This window comes from Temnothorax americanus, unplaced genomic scaffold (genome assembly GCF_048541705.1).
Source record: "Temnothorax americanus isolate GAGA-0224 unplaced genomic scaffold, ASM4854170v1 Scaffold4, whole genome shotgun sequence".
NCBI classification, from domain to species: domain Eukaryota; kingdom Metazoa; phylum Arthropoda; class Insecta; order Hymenoptera; family Formicidae; genus Temnothorax; species Temnothorax americanus.
The window spans coordinates 2781490-2803501 of NW_027509547.1; the positions used below are offsets into that span (position 1 = coordinate 2781490).

Here is a 22012-nt window from a genome sequence, read left to right on the forward strand (position 1 = left end):
TTCCCTCTGTTGAAATAAAAGACTTTTCTTTATAAATCGAAGATAGAGTTTAATCTTTATTCCAGATTGTATTTCATAACAGCAATTCTGTTAAAAATGCTTGCCAAAAAAATACATTTTTAAAAAATATTACCTGCAATTTGAAACTTTTTTCTATCATAAGTAGATATTAATCATGCACAGAATCTGTTCTCAATTTATTTCAATACATTATTTGCAATTACTCATTAACGTTTCTCTGGTATAAGTAACAATAATTAAAGAATAGTAAAAATATCATATAACAGAATAAAATAATATAATAATGTAATAGATAGAATAATAATAATTAACAACGCTTTAATTTCTGGAACATATTCCAATTATGATGGTCAACAGGATAATAATCGAAAATACTTTCTCTCAATGTTACTTGATTTTTCCAATGATTCCCCAAATATTATATCTGACCTTACGTAATCATAATGTTTCCGATCACTTTAATTGACAGAAAACTCTTCTAATTACAGATGCCGCTTTTCGGATCGCAAGATAATCCGTTGGCGCAAGGACACAAGATCGAATGGACACCTGTAACTTCCAGTTCCGTATTGTCCGGATAAGACAAATTAGTTGTGAGAGTGTCAGCGTTTACTCGGCATTGTTCACCTTGCTGTTGGAACGGCATGCAAGTCGGTATCGCGTACCGTAAAGGCTCTAAAAGGACATCAGTTAACACTCAATGCATCTATCGAGAACTCGAACGGTTCCTTAACCGGAAGTGTATGTCTAATATATTTTTGAGTTTTTCGATTTGCTATTCCAATGTTTCGATGGAGCTATCTTGCATATAAATCAAATATAATGTAGGGAAAAAAACTTTCTTGACGCTAGAAGGAGCAGTCCCTCAGGGCGTTTAAAATTTTGACGCGAGAAAAGAAAAAGAGAGACAAACCTAGCAAGCAGCAGGAGCTTGATTGGCACTCCGAATTGGTCACACAGTTTTCAGGGGACAAAGTAAGGGAACTGATGCTCGGAAGAGCCGCGATTGAGATGACGAGTAAGAGTACACATGGCATTGGCGACATAATTGCTGTTTAGGCTTGATAAACTCTGGAAAATGAGAAATTCGAGATTGCATGGCGAAATAATTCCACGAATTAAACCGAGAAGCATTCGACTCGTTCGTTATATCACGTAGCATATTGCAACAATTCTCAATTTAATGATATAATAATATAACGGTGAGTAAGATAAAAGAAGGAAAGAAGAAATTATTATACGGAAAGAACAGTTTTGCTGAAGTATCTAAAAATTAAGTCAGATACAGATTTGAAAATAATTTTGTTGAGCTATCAAAATAATTATGCAAGATACTCAAACTGTTTGCTTAGAATGTCAAAATTTTTGCAGCATCATACTCGAGCGTCCTATTATAATTATTTTGATGATTCAACAAAATTATTTTCATATTTGTGTCTAGCTAAATTTTTAGACACTTCAGCAAAACCGTTCTTTCCGCGTATATGTGTAAACAATAAATCCGGGCAACATTCTTTGCTTGAAGACTTCGGTTGAATTGTCGGCTCATTCATGTAGCAAGTAAACGCGTAATTAAAGGTTATTATCGAATAAATAACGGCATTATAAAAATTATTATAAAAATGTCTTTCCCGGCGTTAAATGAAAATATTTTCCTCGCGGGACTGTCTCGCGGAATTTTCACGAAAGCCGGTCGGAAATTTTCAATCACACCGCATGCGTCATCGCGCGTAAAAAGACACGCCGCCTACGAGTCTCCTTGTGCAAGAACAACGAACACGAACATATTACGAACCTGTCGTTACGAACCGCGGTCCACTGCCTGCTGCAACACTGCTCGGCGTATGATCGCGCGAACTGATGAACGCATCGTTTTATACCGCCGATTCTCTCCACGTTCGGGCTGCATAAAGGACGCGTTTCCGCGTGCGAAGTATTCGATCGGGGACAATCGCCGAATAAAACAAGCGATTTTTAGTTATTATACAATTGCATGTAGTCTAGAAGACTATCGCTATTTTTGAAAATTGTATATAGTCCATGAGATATTTTTGTTGGAAATGAAGACTCGCAAACGTGATATCAATCCTGAAGCGATTATATCAATGTGTTGATAAAAAAATTATAGTTTCCTAGGCTGCGGTCCACTTTGACAGCGAAGTTTCTAAATGATCGCTTTTTCTCTGTGGTATCTGAGAAAAACCAGAAAAAACGTTAGCAAACGAAGCATTTGTATATAGCATCAAGTGAACCGCAGCCCTAGATTAGATTGTTGAAAAAAAAGAAGCAAATAACGAGAGATACTAAAATAAAGTATATCTATAAAAAAGATAGAAATAAGATTAATCCTTTAAGTTTTAGAAACTGTAGCGTAGGAATAATATCGCGCGCGATATATTTTTCTCAGTTTGTAATATAGTATTTATTGTAGAAGTATTATTTTTTTTTATAATGGAACAATATTACGTTACCAAACGCATATGTATTCGCACGATTAACAAAATTGATAAATTTATTTTCAATGGCATGCGGTTACAATGTCCTGATAATAAATCTTTCTATTTTTCTCGTTTCAAAGCTTCTATAAATCATGTCACGATTGGTAATAATGACTCGTTTGTAAACCTCCGACTATTCAATCGCCAATTAAGACAATAAATAATTTTCTCACTAGCTTTTGTGTGCGTGTATTTATATGCGTGTATACGTGTAGGTGCGTGAGTGAGTCACTCTTAACGTAGATGTCTGCGACAATGAACAACATTAGATGGATTATTTAAGATCTGCTCAAAGACATTGGAGAATGGTTACACACGCCGATGATTACTAGAGTTACGTAATCGAAGATTCAGAATTTCCAGGATGCAAATAAGTTTGCTAATGTGGGAAAACAATTTCTGAAAATTTTTAAAGATATCTGCGCAGATATCTTCGAGGCAGCTCACGTGATGTCATTACTCTAAAAGTCTAAATTGCATTGCGATGCTTTTAAAATCGGTTATTTAATCGTGTCAATTTTTACATTTCGAAATCGTGCTGTAGTTTTGTTTAGATTTTGCCGAAATAAAAATTTATTTATCTAATTGTAATTAAGCATCGAGAAATTTCTGGTTTCTTCGTTCCTAATCCTCGTAGTTAGTCCGAGCACTATCGGAACCAATGTGCAATAATAACATCGCGCGTTTGCTATTATTGTCTATATTTACAGGAAATAATAATAGTTGCAGAAAAAAGACCAGCGCAGAGTATATGTGCATATCCCCCATTGCAAAGCATTTACATGAGCCTCAGTTCATCACGGCCTGCGTATAATTACACGATGCAGAATTGCTATAGCTATAATCGAGCATATGTGTGTGTCTTGTGGAGTTGAAACTCGCACTTACTTATAAGAACGTGACGAAATGTTACACATATATGTCGTATTATACACATAATAATATCAATAATAAATTATTTATTATTGATATTAGATATACATTTTATATCTGTAATCTGTATAACAGATATATGTTAATATTACACTATTATATTTTAATAATTAATAATTCAATATATATAATATTATTTAAATAACATTTAATTCATGGATTCTCGTAAATAAAATTTTTATCAAGAACTCGTCTTGAAGATTCTTTTTTGCCAGAAAGCGAAGCTTTGAAAAATCATAATCATCGTTGGGGGAAAAGTAATTAAAAAGGAACGTTTTTTAAATAGATCAGATTAGAATAATTAATCGCCAAGCTGAATCATATCCGCGCCTATCATCCGCTTATACGTGTCGCGCTCAAGCTAGGGGTTTGTAAGTTACACAAATAATAATAATGTATCTAATAATTACCTATTGTCAAATAATAATAATTATTAATTTAATAATAATGTTATTAATAATATATGTATATATAAATTGCAGACTTAAATCTTCGAGTACATGACCGGCGCATGGTTACATCGCATTCGCGATGCTGCTGGTTAGATGTCGACACGCGATTTGTCGCGGCGCCGTTCCTCGCTACAGCAGCTGCAGGCTGCAGCCAGCTGCAGCGATGACCAGCGATGACGGTACCTGGAAATAACCTCGTGTCGCCCCGTGCGAGACGGCTCCGTACGCTCGGTATATTATGCGATCGCCAGGTTATAACTATTTATAAAACCAGCTCGCGACCGGCGTAGACCCTTTAAGATGGTAGAGCAAACATTACCCGCGACAAATTGAACGTACCTCGCCGTTCTGTCTTATTAAAATTGATCGAGACCTTGGGAACCTCGTCGCCTCTGATGGAGCGGTCCTACTTGTGAAACTTCCATTCGCCGATACGTCACGTTAAGCATGGTAAATTTAACGATAACAAAAACAACGTTTCTTTTGCGGAAATCACGTGTTTCGGTTATAATAATCGTTTTGAACTCCTTCAAATGTATTTTTTTTTAGACCTATCTCTCTTTTCTTTATGTTTATGTCTTGTATTTAGTCTTGTGTGTTTTTAATGGCACTTCTAGGCTCTTCTAGGAGCGCAATTGGTCATCACTCTCGTAATGGTCAGCGTCATACAAAAACTGAGTCCGCATTTTTCCTTCGCGAGATGGATCCTATGTTCGACAGGGTATGCGTTTGCACGTATAATTATAGAAATGATAGCAAATATAACAATGGAATGATAAAGTCTGTCATCTCTGTTTTTTGTCTGCACAGATTGACACGATATCTGTATCCAACAGATCAACAATTGAGAGCGTTAGCTGGTGTGCCGAAGGAAAAACCAAAGAGAGGAAAGCACAGCGAAAATGGTAAAGTGGGAGATGTGTTTCACATCCCTAGAAATCTGGATATCAAGCTTGAAAGTGCAAAAATAACTGCTCTCGATGTAGTGCACTTAAAATATTACACGGAATATCAGTGGCTATTAGATTTCTCTGTGTACGCTGTCATCGTTTATGTACTGACTGAGGTTAGTGCTTTTTAATTGCTACTCTTGCAATCGCAAGTACTTGTCTCTATAAATGAAAATATCTATTCTTAATTGCAGTGTTTTAACTAGTATTAATGTTCTGTGTGGTTGAGTATACTATCTAAAATCTCTCTCCTTTGTCACTTAACAGGCATACAATTATTTGTATCCAATCAAAGATGAGATTAATCTCAGTATACTATGGTGCGTGGTGGTTTTGGGCTTTGCATTGTATCCTTTGAATTATAATTTTTTCGCCAAAGAAATCTGTAAAGCTTTTTGTTTTCTAAAGGCTGAGTAAAAATCATGTTACAGTGACTTTCCTTATATAATTTGTAGTAAAGTACTACTTTCCCTCTGGATACAATATTTCAAGGGCGAAGAAAGTGTCGGTGAAAGATCTACATGCATCGTTACTGGATTTGCGTATCTTCTTATCGCTATGATGGTACTCATAGTTGATGAAAATAAATTGGAAATTGGGTTGGAAAAGGCATATACAAGTTTCAATCATAGTGCTTCTCATTTTTTAGACACTCAAGGGCTTTCTTCGACGTAAGTCGATTACATTTTTTTTCATCTTTAATATTTGATTGAATAATCTCGAATAAATAATCTGTTGCATGTTTTATTGGTTGCTTGTAAGATATTTTTAGTGAAGTAATATTTGAATATATATATATATATATATATATATATATATATATATATATATAATAGAGCTTTATCTTTTATCAACTAGATGGAGAGATGTTTTTTTAAATAAAAATTTAGTACAATCTATCTAGTCCATCAATTTAATACTAAAGATATAAAATTAAAGATAATTATTTCTTATCGTGAATTATTTGTGATGCTTTGTTACGATAACATTTATTAATAAATGTATTTGATATATAGGGGACCAGCCTCAAAAATTGTCTTGAAGTTTTTTCTGGCTATATGGTGCGGTTTATTGGGATCTTTGTTCACTTTCCCAGGATTGAGGGCGTCAAAAATGCATTGGGATACGTTGAGGTATGATAAACTCTATTAATTTAACTTAGTTTGATTGAAATACAGAGAGCTGATTAATTTATAAGAAAATAATTGCAGATATTATAAAGATCATAAATTATTATTGCTAATAGCAAATATCAGTTATGCATCACCCCTTCTATTAGTGGGTCTATGGATTACGCCTATAAGTAGAGATTATTTAACTGTTCGGATATTTAGTGGTATGACTGGTCCACTGTAAGTTGATATTTCAAAATATAACAAATTAATATCTAGATAAGTCAGGAAAAATTGAAAAATTTCTATTGCAGAATGACAGTAGCAAGGTTTGAAAGTTTGAGGTTGATTATTATTGTTGTTGTCGGTTTATTAAAAATTGTACTCATGCCAATATATCTGCAATCTTACTTAAATCTCGCCATTCAGAGATTGGAGATTCAAAAGAAAGAAGCTGGCAGAATAACTAATGTCGATTTGCAGAAAAAGGTTTGTATCACGATGATATGCATATATATATATGAAGTTACGTATTTAATTATATCTCACAACTAAAAGTTTTGTTCATGTACCTAATGAAACAAATTTTGTTTGTATGTTACAGATTGCAGCTGTGTATTATTACCTATGTGTAGTGGCGCTACAATTTGTTGTTCCCATAATTATATGTTTATTTTTTACATTTTTGTACAAAACACTGGGTATAAAGAAATATTCTGAAGTATATAATCTGTTCACGTTATAATATACATACATTGTTTATATATTCTATATTTCTTGTTGGATCAGGTGGTTTTACCTGGGAGGGTATCTTAAAGGGAACTTTGGAGGAAGAGTGCCCAGCGGACGAATTACCAAAGTCACTATCGTCTACAATTAATACTGATAATATCGACAAGACTGTTATACAAACTGCTGAAGAAGTTCAACTTGCGTTAGGTTCATTAAAACAGGTAACGTCTTAATATATTCGTGAAAAGAAAAGACGTTATATATATTTTCTTTGTTATTAAATCTTATCATCTTTCGGTAATATTTCGAAAAAAAGTATTTAAAAAATATATTTCGTTTTGTTACAGATATTTACCACAGATGTGTACAGAGGTGTCTTAGGCTTAGCAACATGGTGGAGTTGTTTCGCGTTATTTTCGACCAGTGCTATGGGCATGTTTTATCAGTCGTATTTTTCGAACATGTGAAGTGATCTATTGGGGGAAAAAAAATCCAGTCGCATCGCACAAATCTTCATTAATTCATAGATCAGCCATTCATTATTATAGCATTGTCCATTGAAATACGTATTTTCAGATTACCTATTTTAATGCCTATCGCCAAATAATTTAAGATAACGGCTACCGATAAGATTTTGTAATGCGTATGGCAATAAATAATATCATAATTGTGTAATTGTAAATAAAGACTTTGGGGACTTAAATCAAAACGATGAACGTTTTAAAAACGTGATTATTCAACATTCTATCACGTAATGTACAAATAAAACAGGATTAAATTAGTATTGTTTGCAATTGTTTGTTATTTTCATCAGTTATATGGTTGAAAATTATAATCGAAAAAATATATATTGTTAAAAGAGCCTTATATCCTATATCCACAGTAAAAGTATTCGCTGCAATAGAAACAAAACCGCTATCGATTAGATACTTGAAATTCTATCGTCCACCTCATCGCAATTAATACTCAACGTACGGTCACACGCTATTGTCGTATTAAGCATTTCGAAAGTGACTTTCTCCGTTATCAGCGAACTTGATCTCGAAAGAAATTATTTTGCTCGCGGTCGCCATTCTAAAAATTCCTGTTTTCCTCTACTGTTAAAAATGGATAACGATTCTCGGTTACGTGAACCTTGTCATTCCATTTCGTCTGTCATATTTTGAGGAAACTATTACGTCATTGTCTGATTGCGATTCATGGATTTGTTCGACATTTTATGTCCCGGAGAAAGTGTCTTGCTGAAACGATGCCGATCGGATGCGACTCACGTTTCGCACCAGCCATTTCCGTGGTATATAGCTCCCCACGGGATTTCGTCGCGCTGTAATACCGTCGTGATTTTCGCCAGCGATAATACCGTGCCTCTTTATTATACGTTGCAAGATAGACCGGACGATTTTTCAAGATGTTGGTGAGTGAATTGCGTACAGAACACTTATACACTTTTAGTGTCTCATTTTTCAAACGGGATATTTATAAAGGATCAAAGTTTAAGAACGTGCTCTACTCTCTGAGAAGAAAAGAATAATAATAAATTTCTGAGAATTAATACTTACACGATTATTAATTTAACACCTTGTTAAGCGCTATTGTTTTTTTAAAATCAATTAGAATCAATGAGAACAATTGTAGAACATATTTTAACAAAGATATATATAATCATTTTTCATAATTATTATTTTTAATTATTGTTGTTATTAAATTATAGTAATAATAATTAAATTATTATTATAACTATCGACGTATCTTCGAGAAATGTGTTCTTTTTTTTTTAATAAAAAAGATGTCTGATAAGATAGATACCATCGTTCAGAATTTTGTGACTAACTACATTACGCTAATCATCAAGTATCTCGGTTGCCTCGACTGATCTCGGAAATTGCGACTTGCAGAAGCACGCGGTTGTCCTAGGTGCGATGTGTTATCTCGTTACGGCCGAGCCACCGGTCCAAGTCGGTGTGAAGCCGACGAATGTGATAGGCAGCCCGGAGCAGCACACCTCTTTCAGCTTCGTCCGACCAGGACTAACGCAAACGTCGTTCGCGTTCGCTGGACCGAGCTCCCATCAATCGTTCGCCGCTAGCATCGGTAACCCTCAGCTAGTGCAAAAAGTTCATCCGAGTATCGCCCACGCTCTCGCCCAAAGAAATCCTGGCCTAGGTTCGTGCGAGTATTCAAAGCCTTGTTTCACACCGGATGTTTCATAATTCGCGTCTACTCATAACATTATTCCTTAATAAAAAAATAAGTTGAGAAGATGAATATTTTTCCTTTTGACTTTCTCTCGATGCTTAACAAAGGAAGTACCATATTATTTATTTAAATTTAAGGTATTCATATATATATATACATGATCCATTTGTGCTGATCTATATTCTCGCGCGAATTAAATATCTTTGTACAAGCATCGGAAAAAAATGGTTCAGGATTTGTTTTTAATTAAATATACTATGTAATTAAGTAGGCACTAATTATGAAACAAGTGTAAAACGTGTGTTAATTATATAATCTTTACGTTTCGAACTGTGCTCGAATCGCACTCACGGAACAACGACCTCAATTCTATAATAAGAACTTAATCTTATGACGAGTGATGAGACTCGCGACTGAGCTGTTTTAATTGTTATACAGGATATTACACGCTCGGTCCTGCTGCGAGCGGAATCCTTCCAAATTTTGCGCCTGGCCCGTTGGCGTATCAAGGTCAGACCGTAGATCCCGCGCTAACGTACGCGCAACAATTGCAGCAACCGCAGCAAGCGTACTTGAACGCGTATCAGCCGGGCGGCGCGATTTATCAATCGCAATTGGGGCAACTGCTCGCCCTTCGTCTGGCACAATTGACGCAAGCTCAGCAAGGACAGCTGCACACAATTTCATCGGAACAGGTAGGTTTTATCATGCAGAAACAAAAATGAAAATTCGGATGCATTCACGATATTTTTGCCGAAATTCGCGTATCGCATCGTATTTCATCAACGTGTCGTCGAATTATCTAATAGGAGATAATTCTCGTGTGGCCGCGTGACTATTAATGTGGTTTTTGTTAATAGTAACTGTGCGCAGGTGCCTGACGAGCAAACTCGATCGCAGCAGGAACAACAAAGGGAACAACAATCGCAGAATTTGCTGGGTATCGCTTATTCATCCGCCCCGTCGGTCGCGCGCGTAAAGGTCTCCGGGAATGGATACAAGTTCGACTTCTGAATCTGAATATCACGGCACTTGTTGTAACAAAAAATTTTTATTCGTGTAATTTTTAAAACGTACTTAATGCAGAATACGTGCACTTATATTTATTTATTATGTAAGATATCGTAGATAAGTTGGCCTCTACGTGTATTCGAATATTTTGTATATTAATTAAACATAATATTTAACAGTTGTAATTACAGCTATTTTGTATAAATAAAACTAATCAATTCATATAAAAGATTTGGAGACATCTCACCCAATAAGCTTCTCTTATAAACTCTTAATAAATGATATATGGCATTCCTCAGGGCGCACATTATTCGGATAATTGCTTATACAAAAGTATGGCGCGTACTGTTAGCTCGGAATGAAAAAAAATTAATCGCACAAGGCCCCGGGGGGATTCGAACCCCCGATCTCCTGTTTACTAGACAGGCGCTTTAACCAACTAAGCCACGGCGCCTACGGGTTCTTTTCCGCCATATATTAATTCCATAAGGACTCACTTTACCATTCAGCTTTACAATTGTGTCGATTATCATTGTATTATGGTATATCGTTAATGATAACGTGGCTCGAATCCTACAAATTGCCTATTACTAACTGTATCATTTTGATTATTAAATACATAAGTATTATACAAAAGCGATGAAAGATGTTAAAAACAGGATACAAGGAGAATTGCGATAAATAAAGTGTTAGGTTAATGATGAAGATTTTTCACAAGAAGAAAACGCGCATAATCTGGATTTGAAGTTGAAAAACAATATTGTTTGTTTTCTTCTCTATTTATACTCATATTTAAAATATCATTCTTGTGCTGGATGTAAGATATCGATACCAGACCCTTCCTTCCCTTCCTTTCTATTGCATCTTCTGATGCTGGATAAAATAAGACATAGACACGAAGTAAGTCCAATTTTGAGATATATGTATATCGATGTAAATCTAATTACCTAAATTGAGCAAGATTTATGTCTTTAAATGCACATTATTTGCACATTAGAATAAAAGAAAAAAAAGAAACCTCCCCGACGGGGAATCGAACCCCGGTCTCCCGCGTGACAGGCGGGGATACTAACCACTATACTATCGAGGAATTTTTAACTTTGTTCTCAAAATACGCAACATATATAATTGCACTAATTATCTATATAATAATAACAATAATAAGTATACATTTCAAAGTTCTACACGATTGCAGAAAACGTTTAGAAAATAATTTTTAATCTTGATTCAATAACGTCACCACAATTTACTGCGATAATTACGGATGTTACAGCCGATAATAATCGAATGACGTTACTCCGCGCTATAGTAGTTACGAGGCATAACGCGAAAAAAAATAGAACAACAACTCGGCTATCGGTTTCTGCGCTACAAAAAAAAAATAATATATCCAGTAACAAAAAATAATATCCACCATTTAACGCAGTCGGTAGGACTCGAACCTACGCTCCCAGAGGGAATCTGATTTCTAGTCAGACGCCTTAACCACTCGGCCACGACTGCTACGAGTATTTACCTGCTAGAATTCAAACACCTTACAAATATTTCAACCCACGCGCTAATAAATATTTCATTATAATAATAATTATTATATACGTGTGTGTGCATGTGTGTAATATTTATGTACAGTAATTGACTTGACATTAATCATATTTTCAGATAAAAAAAAATTTAATCCGATCCGATTATCCAATCCGATATTTGTGAATATGGAAGTGAAAATACGCTATGTGTCATCGAACGGCGTCATTGCAACAACAGGCAACAAAAAAACACGTAGAAGGCGACGACAAAAATTATACGGTTGACCCTGGCATGATTTGAACACGCAACCTTCTGATCTGGAGTCAGACGCGCTACCGTTGCGCCACAGGGTCCTTGCGCGATAATTCGCTTCTGAGTAAGAAATACATTCGTATCGTATCTCTCGACAGATCAAGCGTATAGATAATCTCATTTTTTACACCCCACAAACTTTATATCGAATAACAATAAACGTGACTCTTGCAAACTCCTGACGTATTAAAGTTTTTAAATAAACAGCAGGTGATCGAATATGGTTCTCGCATTCGAGATCCGATATATATCATGGGCTCCGTTGAAAAACGACCCCATCCATAGCGATTTCTTTGTTATTTTATCTTTCTTTGATAATATGAAGGATATTTATATATATCTACAGGAAAATAAAAGATAAATAATACTTGTGCGCCTAATATTTCCTAAACATCTCTGCGATTATACGTGCAATGTACTTCAAAGCTGGCATTCATGTTCCACGTTTGGCGATCAGCGAATTCGAGATTGCACCCTGCGGTGATCCGCGTGCGAAACGAGCTTAGGATCACGGTGCCGCGACCGGAGCCGCTTGACGCTGGTCCGACACGAGTAACGGGCGATCGATACGGTCGACGTGCGCTACCGCGTACCATGATAAATCAATTCAACGTGAGAAACGCTCGCGTAAGTATGTGTGTGTGTGTGTGTGTGTGTGCGCGCGCGCCGCGAGAAGTCGAGGGCGGCTCGTTGAAGCGCGGCGAGGCGCGATGCGAGGAATCGGCGCGGCGCGGCCGATCGGCGATCGTCGTCATCCCAACGCGCCCGGCCTGGGCCTGGCCCGGCCCGGTGACGAGCACGTGGTGCGTGCTCACATCCCGCATGCGAGCACCGCGTTATCCGGACGCTACGCGGTGGTAGGAGCTCGTACGACGCGGCTAGTTCTCCCTACGTTGAACAGAGTTTCGCGCGGGTTGTCTCGCCGAGCCCCTCCTGCTGCCAGGGGAGCACGTGGCGCGAGGAGCCGATTCCCGTCTCTATCGGCCGAGCCGGCCGACTCGCCGGCGATGTTCCGTCATACCTTGACTTTCGCCCGTGAGGAATTTTTTCAACAGGAACGCATGCGGCCGCTCGTAATCTTGTGACGCCGCCGATAGAAGCGCTGGTGTCAACAACGCCGCCTATGCACGTATGCATGTACGTGTGCACGCGCGAGATTATGTACTGGGTGTATCGCGGAATCGCGCGCGATTGATTCCCCGGAGCACCGGAGGACGTAACGAGAGTGCGCGACAGAGCTCGGCATAACTGTGTTCGCGACAAGTATGTTTGTACGGCATGCGAATATAGAATTGTACAATGTGCGTATTCCCTTGTATCTATTCAGTACGGTATGTAATGGATGCGATATATAATTTTATTACATTCATTGTAATGGAATTTATAACTTATAATGTGTTTTCGTGTGTTTGTTTAAGTTCCAACAAATAACGCGTGTTTATAATAAAGCAAGATGCCTAGAATATTGTACAATAAAATAATTCTATCAATAAAATGAACTAAGAATATGGCACACTGAACAACTGTTATTGTTTTCTTATTTGCACGATAATCGAAACAAAGATGCGACCTATGTAAAGCTCTCCATTTAAGCGCTTCGTCTAAGAACTTTAATATCAGAACGTTGCACGATAAAATTTCCAAACTTTATTTCACGACGAACTTATTGCACTAAGTATCAAGTATGATGATCAATATGAGTTTATCTTATTCATAATTTCCAAACTTTATATATTTCACGACGAACTTATTGCATTAAGTATCAAGTATGATGATCAATATGAGTTTATCTTATTCATAATTCACGTATAACTCGAATTATCTGCCGCGTCGTCGCCACTCACGAACGTCAACGAGACGTCATCGCCTATTCCAATGTGTCGCGTGAGTCACCCTGTATGCACACATACACACCGCCCCGTTGCAAGTAGTGGTCCCCACTCCTGCGCGTAGCGACTTTAATTTTAGGGGAAAACGTAATAACGTTCGATCCGTTTGGGTTTGGGAGCCGTTCCCGTGGTTGCGAGGGTGCGCGACGCGCGTATCGCACAGTTCGACGTAGACACGAAGTCCGAGCAATACCGTGGAAACCCGCGGCCGAGGTCGGGGCATCCGCGTACATATCGTCCTAGTCGGCAACCAGTGGCGGTGACGGCAGCGACGGCGGTGGCAGCGGCGGTGGTGGCGGCGGCGGGGAATCGCGCGTTATTAATGCCGATTTTGGGGAAAAACGATGTCACTGTCCCCGCGGACGACGGTCCGCCGACTCCCGCGAGGCATGCACAGGACGGCCACGCGTCGATCGTGGCCGCGCGTCGCCGCGTGCGAATCTCCGCTCGGGCGCGGGCGGGCGCGGCCCGGCGGGATTCGCGCCGTGCCGGCGCGGCGGCTCGCCGGGCCCGGTAGCCCTGCCGAAATTTCCGTCCACGCCGGAGTCATTGAACCAATAAGCGGTGGAAAGAGATCGCCGTGGACCAATGGGGTATGGCTGCGCCGCGACGATGCTTAGAGGCCCGCGCGCTCTTCCTCAAAATTGTGTCTTTCCGATCCACGGCGAACAGGAGCGGGCAGAAGGCGCAGGCACGAGGCGCAACGCGGCCGCCGCGTGGCCACTCTCCTACTTGCTGCTCCTGCGTTCCTGCTCGTCGCTCGGTTAAATTGTTGATTATGTCCATTCTGCCCGTTGACTGCGGATTACCCTCGTGAGCCGCGTGTAAATTAGCGTGTGGAGGACGAGCGGGGGCAACCGAGACGGTAAGGCCAGCGGGTCGCTTGGCCTCGCGGCGCGTATCGGATACTCGATCGAATGCCGCCGGCCGCTTCGTCGCCGTTTCCGAGGGGAGCGGCTTGTCGTTTTGATATTACGACGCGGCGCGTGGCGACGCATTGCGTAAGATAGGCAGCAATGACACGACCAAATAGATAAATTATGCAACGAGCGAGTAGAAAAAGAACATATCCGTATCTTTTAAAAAGAATTTCTTTGTGAGCAATCTCGTTCGATCTGTCGATTATATCGATTATAAAAAACGCATTGAAATATATTACATAGATAATTAGGTTGACGATACTTTATATATGTGTATATTTTATTCTCTATATTTATATTATTAATATATTATATTCCATAAAAACACTAGTAAAGTATTTTTTCTTCTCCTTGTTATTTGTCAATCTTTATTTGTTAAAAAGAAATATTAATTCAGAAATCATATTGAAATAAAATCTTAATCAACTCTGAGAATTTTTCTCGTTGTGATAACAAAAAACCAGAGTCTGTTATTATTGACACTATGCTGAAGATCGAGAATTAAATGTTAATTTAAAATATAATAATAAAGAAATCAATTATATGTATATTATACACGTATACAAATATGTATGTACAATTGACATACATATATGTACATATTGTGTGTGTGTCCGATTGATAACCCGTTGTCACATGATCGTTCTCGACTACACTGCTACGCGATTCCCGCCGAGCGGAAGTCATTTCGGACGAAAGTGGGTACCATAGGTAATACAATAAGAACGCGAGCGCCCGGGGACGACTTCCTCGCTCCGCGTGTTCCTCTGGTGCGAGGAGGGGCCAAATGAGACAACCCGCGCGAATGACGCTCAACTGTACGAGAGAGGAGAAAAGCCGTCGTTCATGCTGCCCTGATAACGCACGGCCTACGTGCGGGATGTGAGCACGCACCGCGCTTCATTGCGGTCAAAGAACACGTAGGCGCGTAGATGTGTATGCGATGCCGGGGGATCGTCATCATCCGAGACAACGCGCTTCTCCGCCCGGGTGACTACTTATATCTACTATACACGCGAACGTCGGGGGAACGATAACATAATTCATCTCTCGTCGCGCGCCCGCGAGCGTCTGACGCGGAGACGAGCAGACCTCTGTAAACGTGACCTTTCCTCGTCTACGACGGAATTAAATTCTCGACTGTGCAGTTACTACGAAGCTCGACGATTTTTGGCAACCGCGAAAATATATTTCGTAGGTGATATTTCGTATCAATGTTTTAATTCTTTAATGAATAAATAATAATTAATAATGTAACATCAAATAAGAATGTTTTTCAACAATACGACAATAATAGGAATGATGTTCTCGAGTAGCTAACATAGCGCGTGAATATTTATACGGGAAACATGCGCGCCGAATATACCTCGACATGTGCGCAAGTTCATGCGTTACGGTACATACATACTTGTTACATCCTAATTGTAAGAATACATTGCTTTGTGTATTCTCTCTTGTTATTAGTTTATTTATCGACAATATTTTATATAACAGACTTACACGCGCATGGAACTGTATTAAATTAATTGAAACTTGCATTTTGTGATAAATAGTATATGTATTATATGAAAGACCTCGCTCGACGTCGATTTACGACGTATCGACGGTCTCTCTCGAGCTGCAAGGAACGTGTTAATTGGGCGTGGTCCGTGGTAGCATCTTTTGAATGAAACCCGTATCAGGATACCACGTGGCCTCGGAGCACACTTCCGTTCTCCATTTTTTTCTGCCGTTATTATTATTATTACTATATATCGGCCGCCACGCGTTCCGTTTTCCCCTTCGCCGTTTTCCCCTTCGCCACAAGCGTTCAATAACGATCCCTTTTAACCGAAACGGGCAGGAATGGCGAGCCCCCGACGACAACAACGTCAACAGGATCCCATCTGCTCGCAAGAGCATATATGGGAGACTCCGCGAAACGAGCTTCCGTAAGGAGCATACGTTCCTTTGCTCCGTATATACGTATCTCGCGCTTTGGAATTCCGTCTCGTTCTCCTCTCGAAGGAGTTCTCCTACTCCCGGATCGCAAGTAATATATCAACGTTACGCGCGGAAAAACAAGCGTCGCTATATACCAACGAAAGGGATAAAATGATGGAAATTAAAACCCTTAATCGATTTGCCCATTTATATGAATCTACTTGCAAACATTTTGTTTTATCAACAGATTTAATTTAATTTTCGCCTTATTGCAACGGCATGTAATTTCTTATAGTGAATTTCTTATACTCTCCGAGATGCACGCCGAGATGAAGTTTGTAGAAAAATTTACTATTTCCACAGAAAGGGATAAACAAATCTAATTTATAGCGAATTCGGGCGCTTGCACTAGTGCATACTGAGCGCGCACTAAGGCTTGTTTATAATCTTATATTTAAGATCGCTTAAATACACGTTTAAAAACTTTTTAGCCAATAAAGCAATCTGTATAGATGCCGTACAGATCATTTTACTGGCTAAGAAGTATTTCAAGAAGTAGTAAAGGTACCAATACCCGGACATGTACCTATATCCGGACACCTTTATTATTTATAAGTATAACGCGAATTAAAATCAAAGATAAAAGTATTTTTTCTCGTAGTTTGAAACTTCAATTATAATATCCAAACGTTTATTTTCATAAATTTATATTTTTTTAAAGGTATCCAGACACAGATATTATACGTGTCCAGGTATTGGTACATTTCCTATATGCTTAAGTGTCCGGGTATTGGTACCTTTACCTTATTTAAAAAATGATGTAAATATAAAAATTAACTAGGAACAAGCCTTGGTGCGCACTAGTGCAAGCGCCCGAATTCGCTATTATACTACGCCTACGTAAATTTTCAGCTACAATAATAATCGCGAGGATCGATTGTTCCGTGGTGGACAGCTCTCTGCTCGTTCGACGAGTCGAGCTCGTTAAGGTGGCCCGTCCCTTCCGCAGATGTCGCGCGCACGGAGCGATCGGAACGTTAGCCTACTTGCCGTGCATGTACGCCTGATAGGTGTGAACCACGGCGCCGCGTGCCGACGCAACCCATTGGACCTTCGAAGGAGACGCTACCATATGCGTCTCGTTAATCGCACGCCGCGCGGTCGCCGCGAGCGCGAGGCCGCTGTGGCCGCGCGGCCGCGGCGCGTCGTCCGTGCGCGCGGACGGGAGGGGAAAAAAAAAATGGCAGCGGTGGGATTCGAACCCACGCCTCCGAAGAGACTGGTGCCTTAAACCAGCGCCTTAGACCGCTCGGCCACGCTACCTTCGACGACAGATCGATCTATTTTTCGGCTGTTCTCGAGTAGAACATTCCGGAGGAAGCTGCGCACGTGTTATGGACCTTTTCGGAATGGAGCCCATCCATTTCGAAGCAATAGATTGTGACATTAGTTCATTTGTAGTATATATTTTTATATTTTTATTATTTAATGTTTTAATTTTTTCTTTAACAATTGAAGGAATAAATAAATCCTGTAATTTTTTTTTTTAATCCATTGCCTCGACGTTGAAATAAAAAAATTACTCACCCAGTCGATGCGCAACAGCGGAGTTGTAACCCTGCGTTGATCTGTAACAATAGAAATATTTTTATATTATATAATATTAAAGCTGCGTTCTTTCTCCACACACAAGAGAGATAATCAATACTTTAAGCAAATAATTATCGCGCCCGTTAAATTTTTAAAACGTTATTCTAACAGATGCCCGATTTTAAAATTCAATCGATTTTAATGCTAATGCAAAAAAACGATCGCGGCGGCATATTTCTGTATTAACTCGCTCGCTTAATTAATTCGCGAAAAATCTCAAGTATAAATATTGCAAGTGACATTACCGCGCAAATAAAGCAGACGCGACGTTCGCGACGTAATAATCTTTTCTCGCTTATACCGGAGATCGAACTCCGGCGAAAAATCTCGAACGGTATTGCACGAATAAATAAGTATCGTATACTGAGGAGGGGGGGGCGAATTACGTCGCGCTTAAAAAAGTGGCGGAATCCGCCACACACGGGACAGTAAAATAATAAACAAATAATCACCTCACGGTTGCTCCGCCGTCGCCCGATGCCTCCCAGGCCTCCTCCTCCTCTCCCTCTATAGCTATCCTGCTCCGTTGTTGCATCTCCGTTGGAGCACTCACTCGCGACGTTCACACGCACGAAAATATCATCGTTTATGATCGCGCGCGACACTTTACGCGGCACTCCCGGTCAAAATCTCGCGACGCGGCGCGTATACCTGATTGCGCACGGCGACGAAAGAATTACAGCGGAGAAGCTGCGAACGCGAAGCTACACGATTCGCTCGACGCCCGTCTCGTCACCCATAATGTCCCGTGCAGGTAGACGCTGAGATGGCGGAGAGAATTGCGTAAATCGCGCGGCCAACTTCACTCGCCTGGAGCAACCGTCGCGAGGGACGTTATACACACTCGATTCGATGCCTCTCTTCCAGGGCCCCTCCTCCTCTCTACGGTTATCCTCCGTTTTTTGTCGGGGAACATTTCTTTTTTCTACAATAAAATGGCACCCGATCCCAGGCTAGGCGCGATTCGGCCAACCGTCGGCGCACTTACTCGCGACGTTCATGCACGTACGCGCGAAAATATCGTTGCTTATATGATCGCGCGATATACACTTTGCACAGCACTCCCGGTAATCATATCTCGCGACGCGGCGCGTACTTAATTACATGGCGACGGAAGAATTACGGCGGAGCAGAAGCTACAAGCGAGGCTGTACGATCCGCGATCCGCTCGACGTCCGTCGGCCGCGTCGACCTATGGACGTCCCGTGCAGGTAGACGACGCTAAGATGGCGGAGAGAATTTCGTAAATCGCGTGATCAACTTCACTCGCCACTCTCGCAACCGGAGCAACCGTTTTGCGTCGCGAGGACCCTCCGCACTTGCTGCTTGCGAGGCGATTTTGGTCAACTGCAATTAAATCAACGATTTATGAACACTGTGTCTATCCTCTACGATCGCCAGATATCAAAACCGAAACACTATTAAATTAACGTATATACGACGTTAATAGCGACTGATGCGTAATGCGTATCGATCGCCAATCGCACGTCGCGGCGTCACTCGATTCAGGGTGCGTTCGTATATGGGCCCTTCATATCGGTGCTCCGAAAACGACGGCAACTTCACTCCGAAAGCCGCGCGACACGACGCGAGAGGCGATTCAAGTTGACGGTTGAGTAAAAGCGGGACCGATTATCCGAAGGAATGCATCGGCAAGTCAATATTATCTCGGCAATGCGACATACCCCGGCATCCGTACAAATTCCGCGAAGCACGTGTATTAAATGAACGCACCGACATCCTTGTCGATGTCACATGTATCGCGTATGTCACATTTATCGCGTCTGTCACATGTATCACGTATATCACAGTGTTTCGTGATCTCAACTGTCGGACCCGGCGATACGTATTATCTCCGCGCTACGATCCGAGAGCAATAATGGGATGGGGTCGCGGGCGCAGCGGCCACCTGCGTAGCGAGAGCAGAATGACTAGGCACGGTGCGCGTTCGACGTATCTAGTTACGCCGGTTCCTCTACCCCCACTCCGTCCCCACCAATCAGGTCGCCGCGAGCCGCGGCGGCGATTCAAATTACGGAAAACTGTGATATATCGAATGTTCATTTAACGCATATATGGTGCTTCGCGGAATTTATACGGAATACCGAGGTATATCGCATTCGATAACAATTGACTTTCAATTCTTTCCGATGATCGGACTCGCTTTTCTCAACCGTCAACTTGACTCGCGTCGTGTCGCGCGTCGCGCGGATGGAAATGAATTTACCGTCGTTTTCGAAATACGGATAATAAATATGAGCGCACCCGAAATCGAGTGCTGCGACGTGTTTAATTATTATAGCCCCATTCTGACATCGCGGTGCTCGATAAAGCTACGAATCATTAGGTCCAGGAATTGATTAATCGTATACGGATTGAATAATTATAAGATGTGACTCGTTTACGCGGAGTAAATTATCGTAAGTTACTACAAAATCCCGTTTAAACGAAGGAAAATCCCGTTTACGCGAAGGAATTATCGTATAAAGTTACTACAGAAGTAACGCTCGCGCAAACGTAGTAACAGTCGATTATTCTTCTCGCGCTTGAAGAATAATCGAGTGTGCGTGCGATCTATTTTCTTACGGCCTTACGATTAAAACTAAAACTTTGTTATGTGCGATGGCCTTAATAGAAACTGCACTCGCCAATTAAATACGTCGCGCGTCGCGGGGCGTCACTCGATTTAGCGGGTGCGTTCGTATATACTATACCCTTTATATCGGTGTTCCCGAAAACGACGGCAACTTCATTCCGAAGCCGCGCGACACGACGCGAGAGTCGCGAGGGTCAACGGTTGAGAAAAGTAAGACCGATCGATTATCCGGAGAAATGTTGTGGCAGGTCAATTTATCGAATGCGATATACTTCTCGCCCCTCTCGGTATCCGTATAGATTATTGATCCGTTCACTCGTTATCGAGATCTCAACATCTCGGGTACTTGCAACCCGTCGCGTCGCGTAAAAGAGTCACGGTCGCGGGTCGGTCTCGCTCCGCGTGTACTTGGCGCGAGACACTACCGTGTCTCTTGATAAATTCCGTGAAGCCGCGGCCACATCATTGGCTGAAACGCATCTCGTCCTTTTGATCTCGAATCTCGTTAGTCACGTCACGATCGCAGAACGGCTGCGAGCGGAGGGGAACGCGATAGAGGACAGGTATTTTGTATTTCTAGATAGGCTGCGGTCTATTTGACGCTACAAATGCTTCGAAGCATTCCTCTTCTCTTTTCTTTTAATGAAGAAAGAAGGAGAAGAAGAACGCTCCAAAACATTTCTAGCGTCAAGTGGACCGCAGCCATAGGAATAAAACACGGCGCGGAAAAGACGAGCCTTTCTTTTATAGGTTAAGTATGATATTGTTACCGTGCAGAGATCTTCGCATGAAACGCGAAGGGGTACTCGGTCAGAAGACGACAAAGGACGGGAAGCGGGAAGCAGAGAGCAGAAGAATGAATATAAGAAGGAAAACAGTGCTCGCTCACGCGTAGACGCCAGAACGTGTGTGTTTCGAAATGCGAGAGGATGCCAACCGAGACGAGATCAAAAGTCTTTCGTCCGTGACATCAAAATCTAAATTTCAAGATTGTATATAGCTCCGGCTCGTAACGAGGAGTTCAAATTCCGGTAAAACGCAAAAAAATGAGATGATAATAATAATATAAATGATAAATATAATAAATTATTATATTATTAGAAAACGAGACGTCGCCGTATAATTTCAATCGCGTCGTCGACTGGACGACATCGCGCGATGTTCTCCCGCCCCCGGCCCTCCTCGTAGACACCCCCAATGGACCGCGCGTAAATCTGGAGTAAGTGGTGAGTAAGTGATCCATATATAGAAGCACCCCCACGTTCCACCAACACGTACGCGCACCTGTCATGC

At 40.7% G+C, this 22012-nt stretch overlaps 3 protein-coding genes, 1 long non-coding RNA gene and 5 other non-coding genes across 9 annotated transcripts in view; 2 read left to right on the plus strand and 7 right to left on the minus strand.

Moving 5' to 3' along the window:
- LOC143902366 (uncharacterized) overlaps positions 1-20038 on the minus strand; it is a 78368-nt gene extending 58330 nt beyond the window's left edge. Inside the window, exons 1-2 of the long non-coding RNA XR_013258341.1 lie at positions 18576-20038; positions 18061-18101 (exon numbers count right to left, since the gene is read on the minus strand). This is a non-coding gene — a long non-coding RNA (uncharacterized LOC143902366). The remainder of the gene's footprint in view (positions 1-18060; positions 18102-18575) is intronic.
- LOC143902323 (dickkopf-related protein 3) lies at positions 125-1946 on the minus strand. Its single transcript, XM_077415112.1, has 3 exons — positions 1817-1946; positions 935-1092; positions 125-696 (listed from the first exon to the last, which is right to left on the minus strand). The coding sequence occupies exons 2-3, from the start codon at positions 1065-1067 to the stop codon at positions 500-502; spliced, it is 330 nt and encodes a 109-aa protein (XP_077271238.1). The 5' UTR covers positions 1068-1092; positions 1817-1946; the 3' UTR covers positions 125-499.
- Emei (transmembrane protein 161-like emei) lies at positions 4058-7480 on the plus strand. The gene is made up of 11 exons (XM_077415292.1): positions 4058-4354; positions 4522-4625; positions 4715-4970; positions 5122-5201; positions 5310-5525; positions 5871-5987; positions 6066-6206; positions 6281-6455; positions 6571-6667; positions 6756-6919; positions 7046-7480. The coding sequence occupies exons 1-11, from the start codon at positions 4352-4354 to the stop codon at positions 7163-7165; spliced, it is 1473 nt and encodes a 490-aa protein (XP_077271418.1). The 5' UTR covers positions 4058-4351; the 3' UTR covers positions 7166-7480.
- LOC143902412 (uncharacterized) lies at positions 7618-10683 on the plus strand. The gene is made up of 4 exons (XM_077415293.1): positions 7618-8112; positions 8594-8861; positions 9333-9589; positions 9768-10683. The coding sequence occupies exons 1-4, from the start codon at positions 8107-8109 to the stop codon at positions 9906-9908; spliced, it is 672 nt and encodes a 223-aa protein (XP_077271419.1). The 5' UTR covers positions 7618-8106; the 3' UTR covers positions 9909-10683.
- On the minus strand, positions 10286-10359 carry Trnat-agu (transfer RNA threonine (anticodon AGU)). Its single transcript has one exon. It is a non-coding gene; the product is annotated as a tRNA-Thr (tRNA).
- On the minus strand, positions 10924-10995 carry Trnad-guc (transfer RNA aspartic acid (anticodon GUC)). The gene has a single exon. It is a non-coding gene; the product is annotated as a tRNA-Asp (tRNA).
- On the minus strand, positions 11327-11408 carry Trnas-aga (transfer RNA serine (anticodon AGA)). Its single transcript has one exon. It is a non-coding gene; the product is annotated as a tRNA-Ser (tRNA).
- Positions 11711-11782, minus strand: Trnaw-cca (transfer RNA tryptophan (anticodon CCA)). The gene has a single exon. It is a non-coding gene; the product is annotated as a tRNA-Trp (tRNA).
- Positions 17715-17796, minus strand: Trnal-aag (transfer RNA leucine (anticodon AAG)). Its single transcript has one exon. It is a non-coding gene; the product is annotated as a tRNA-Leu (tRNA).
- Positions 20039-22012: the final 1974 nt, after the last annotated feature.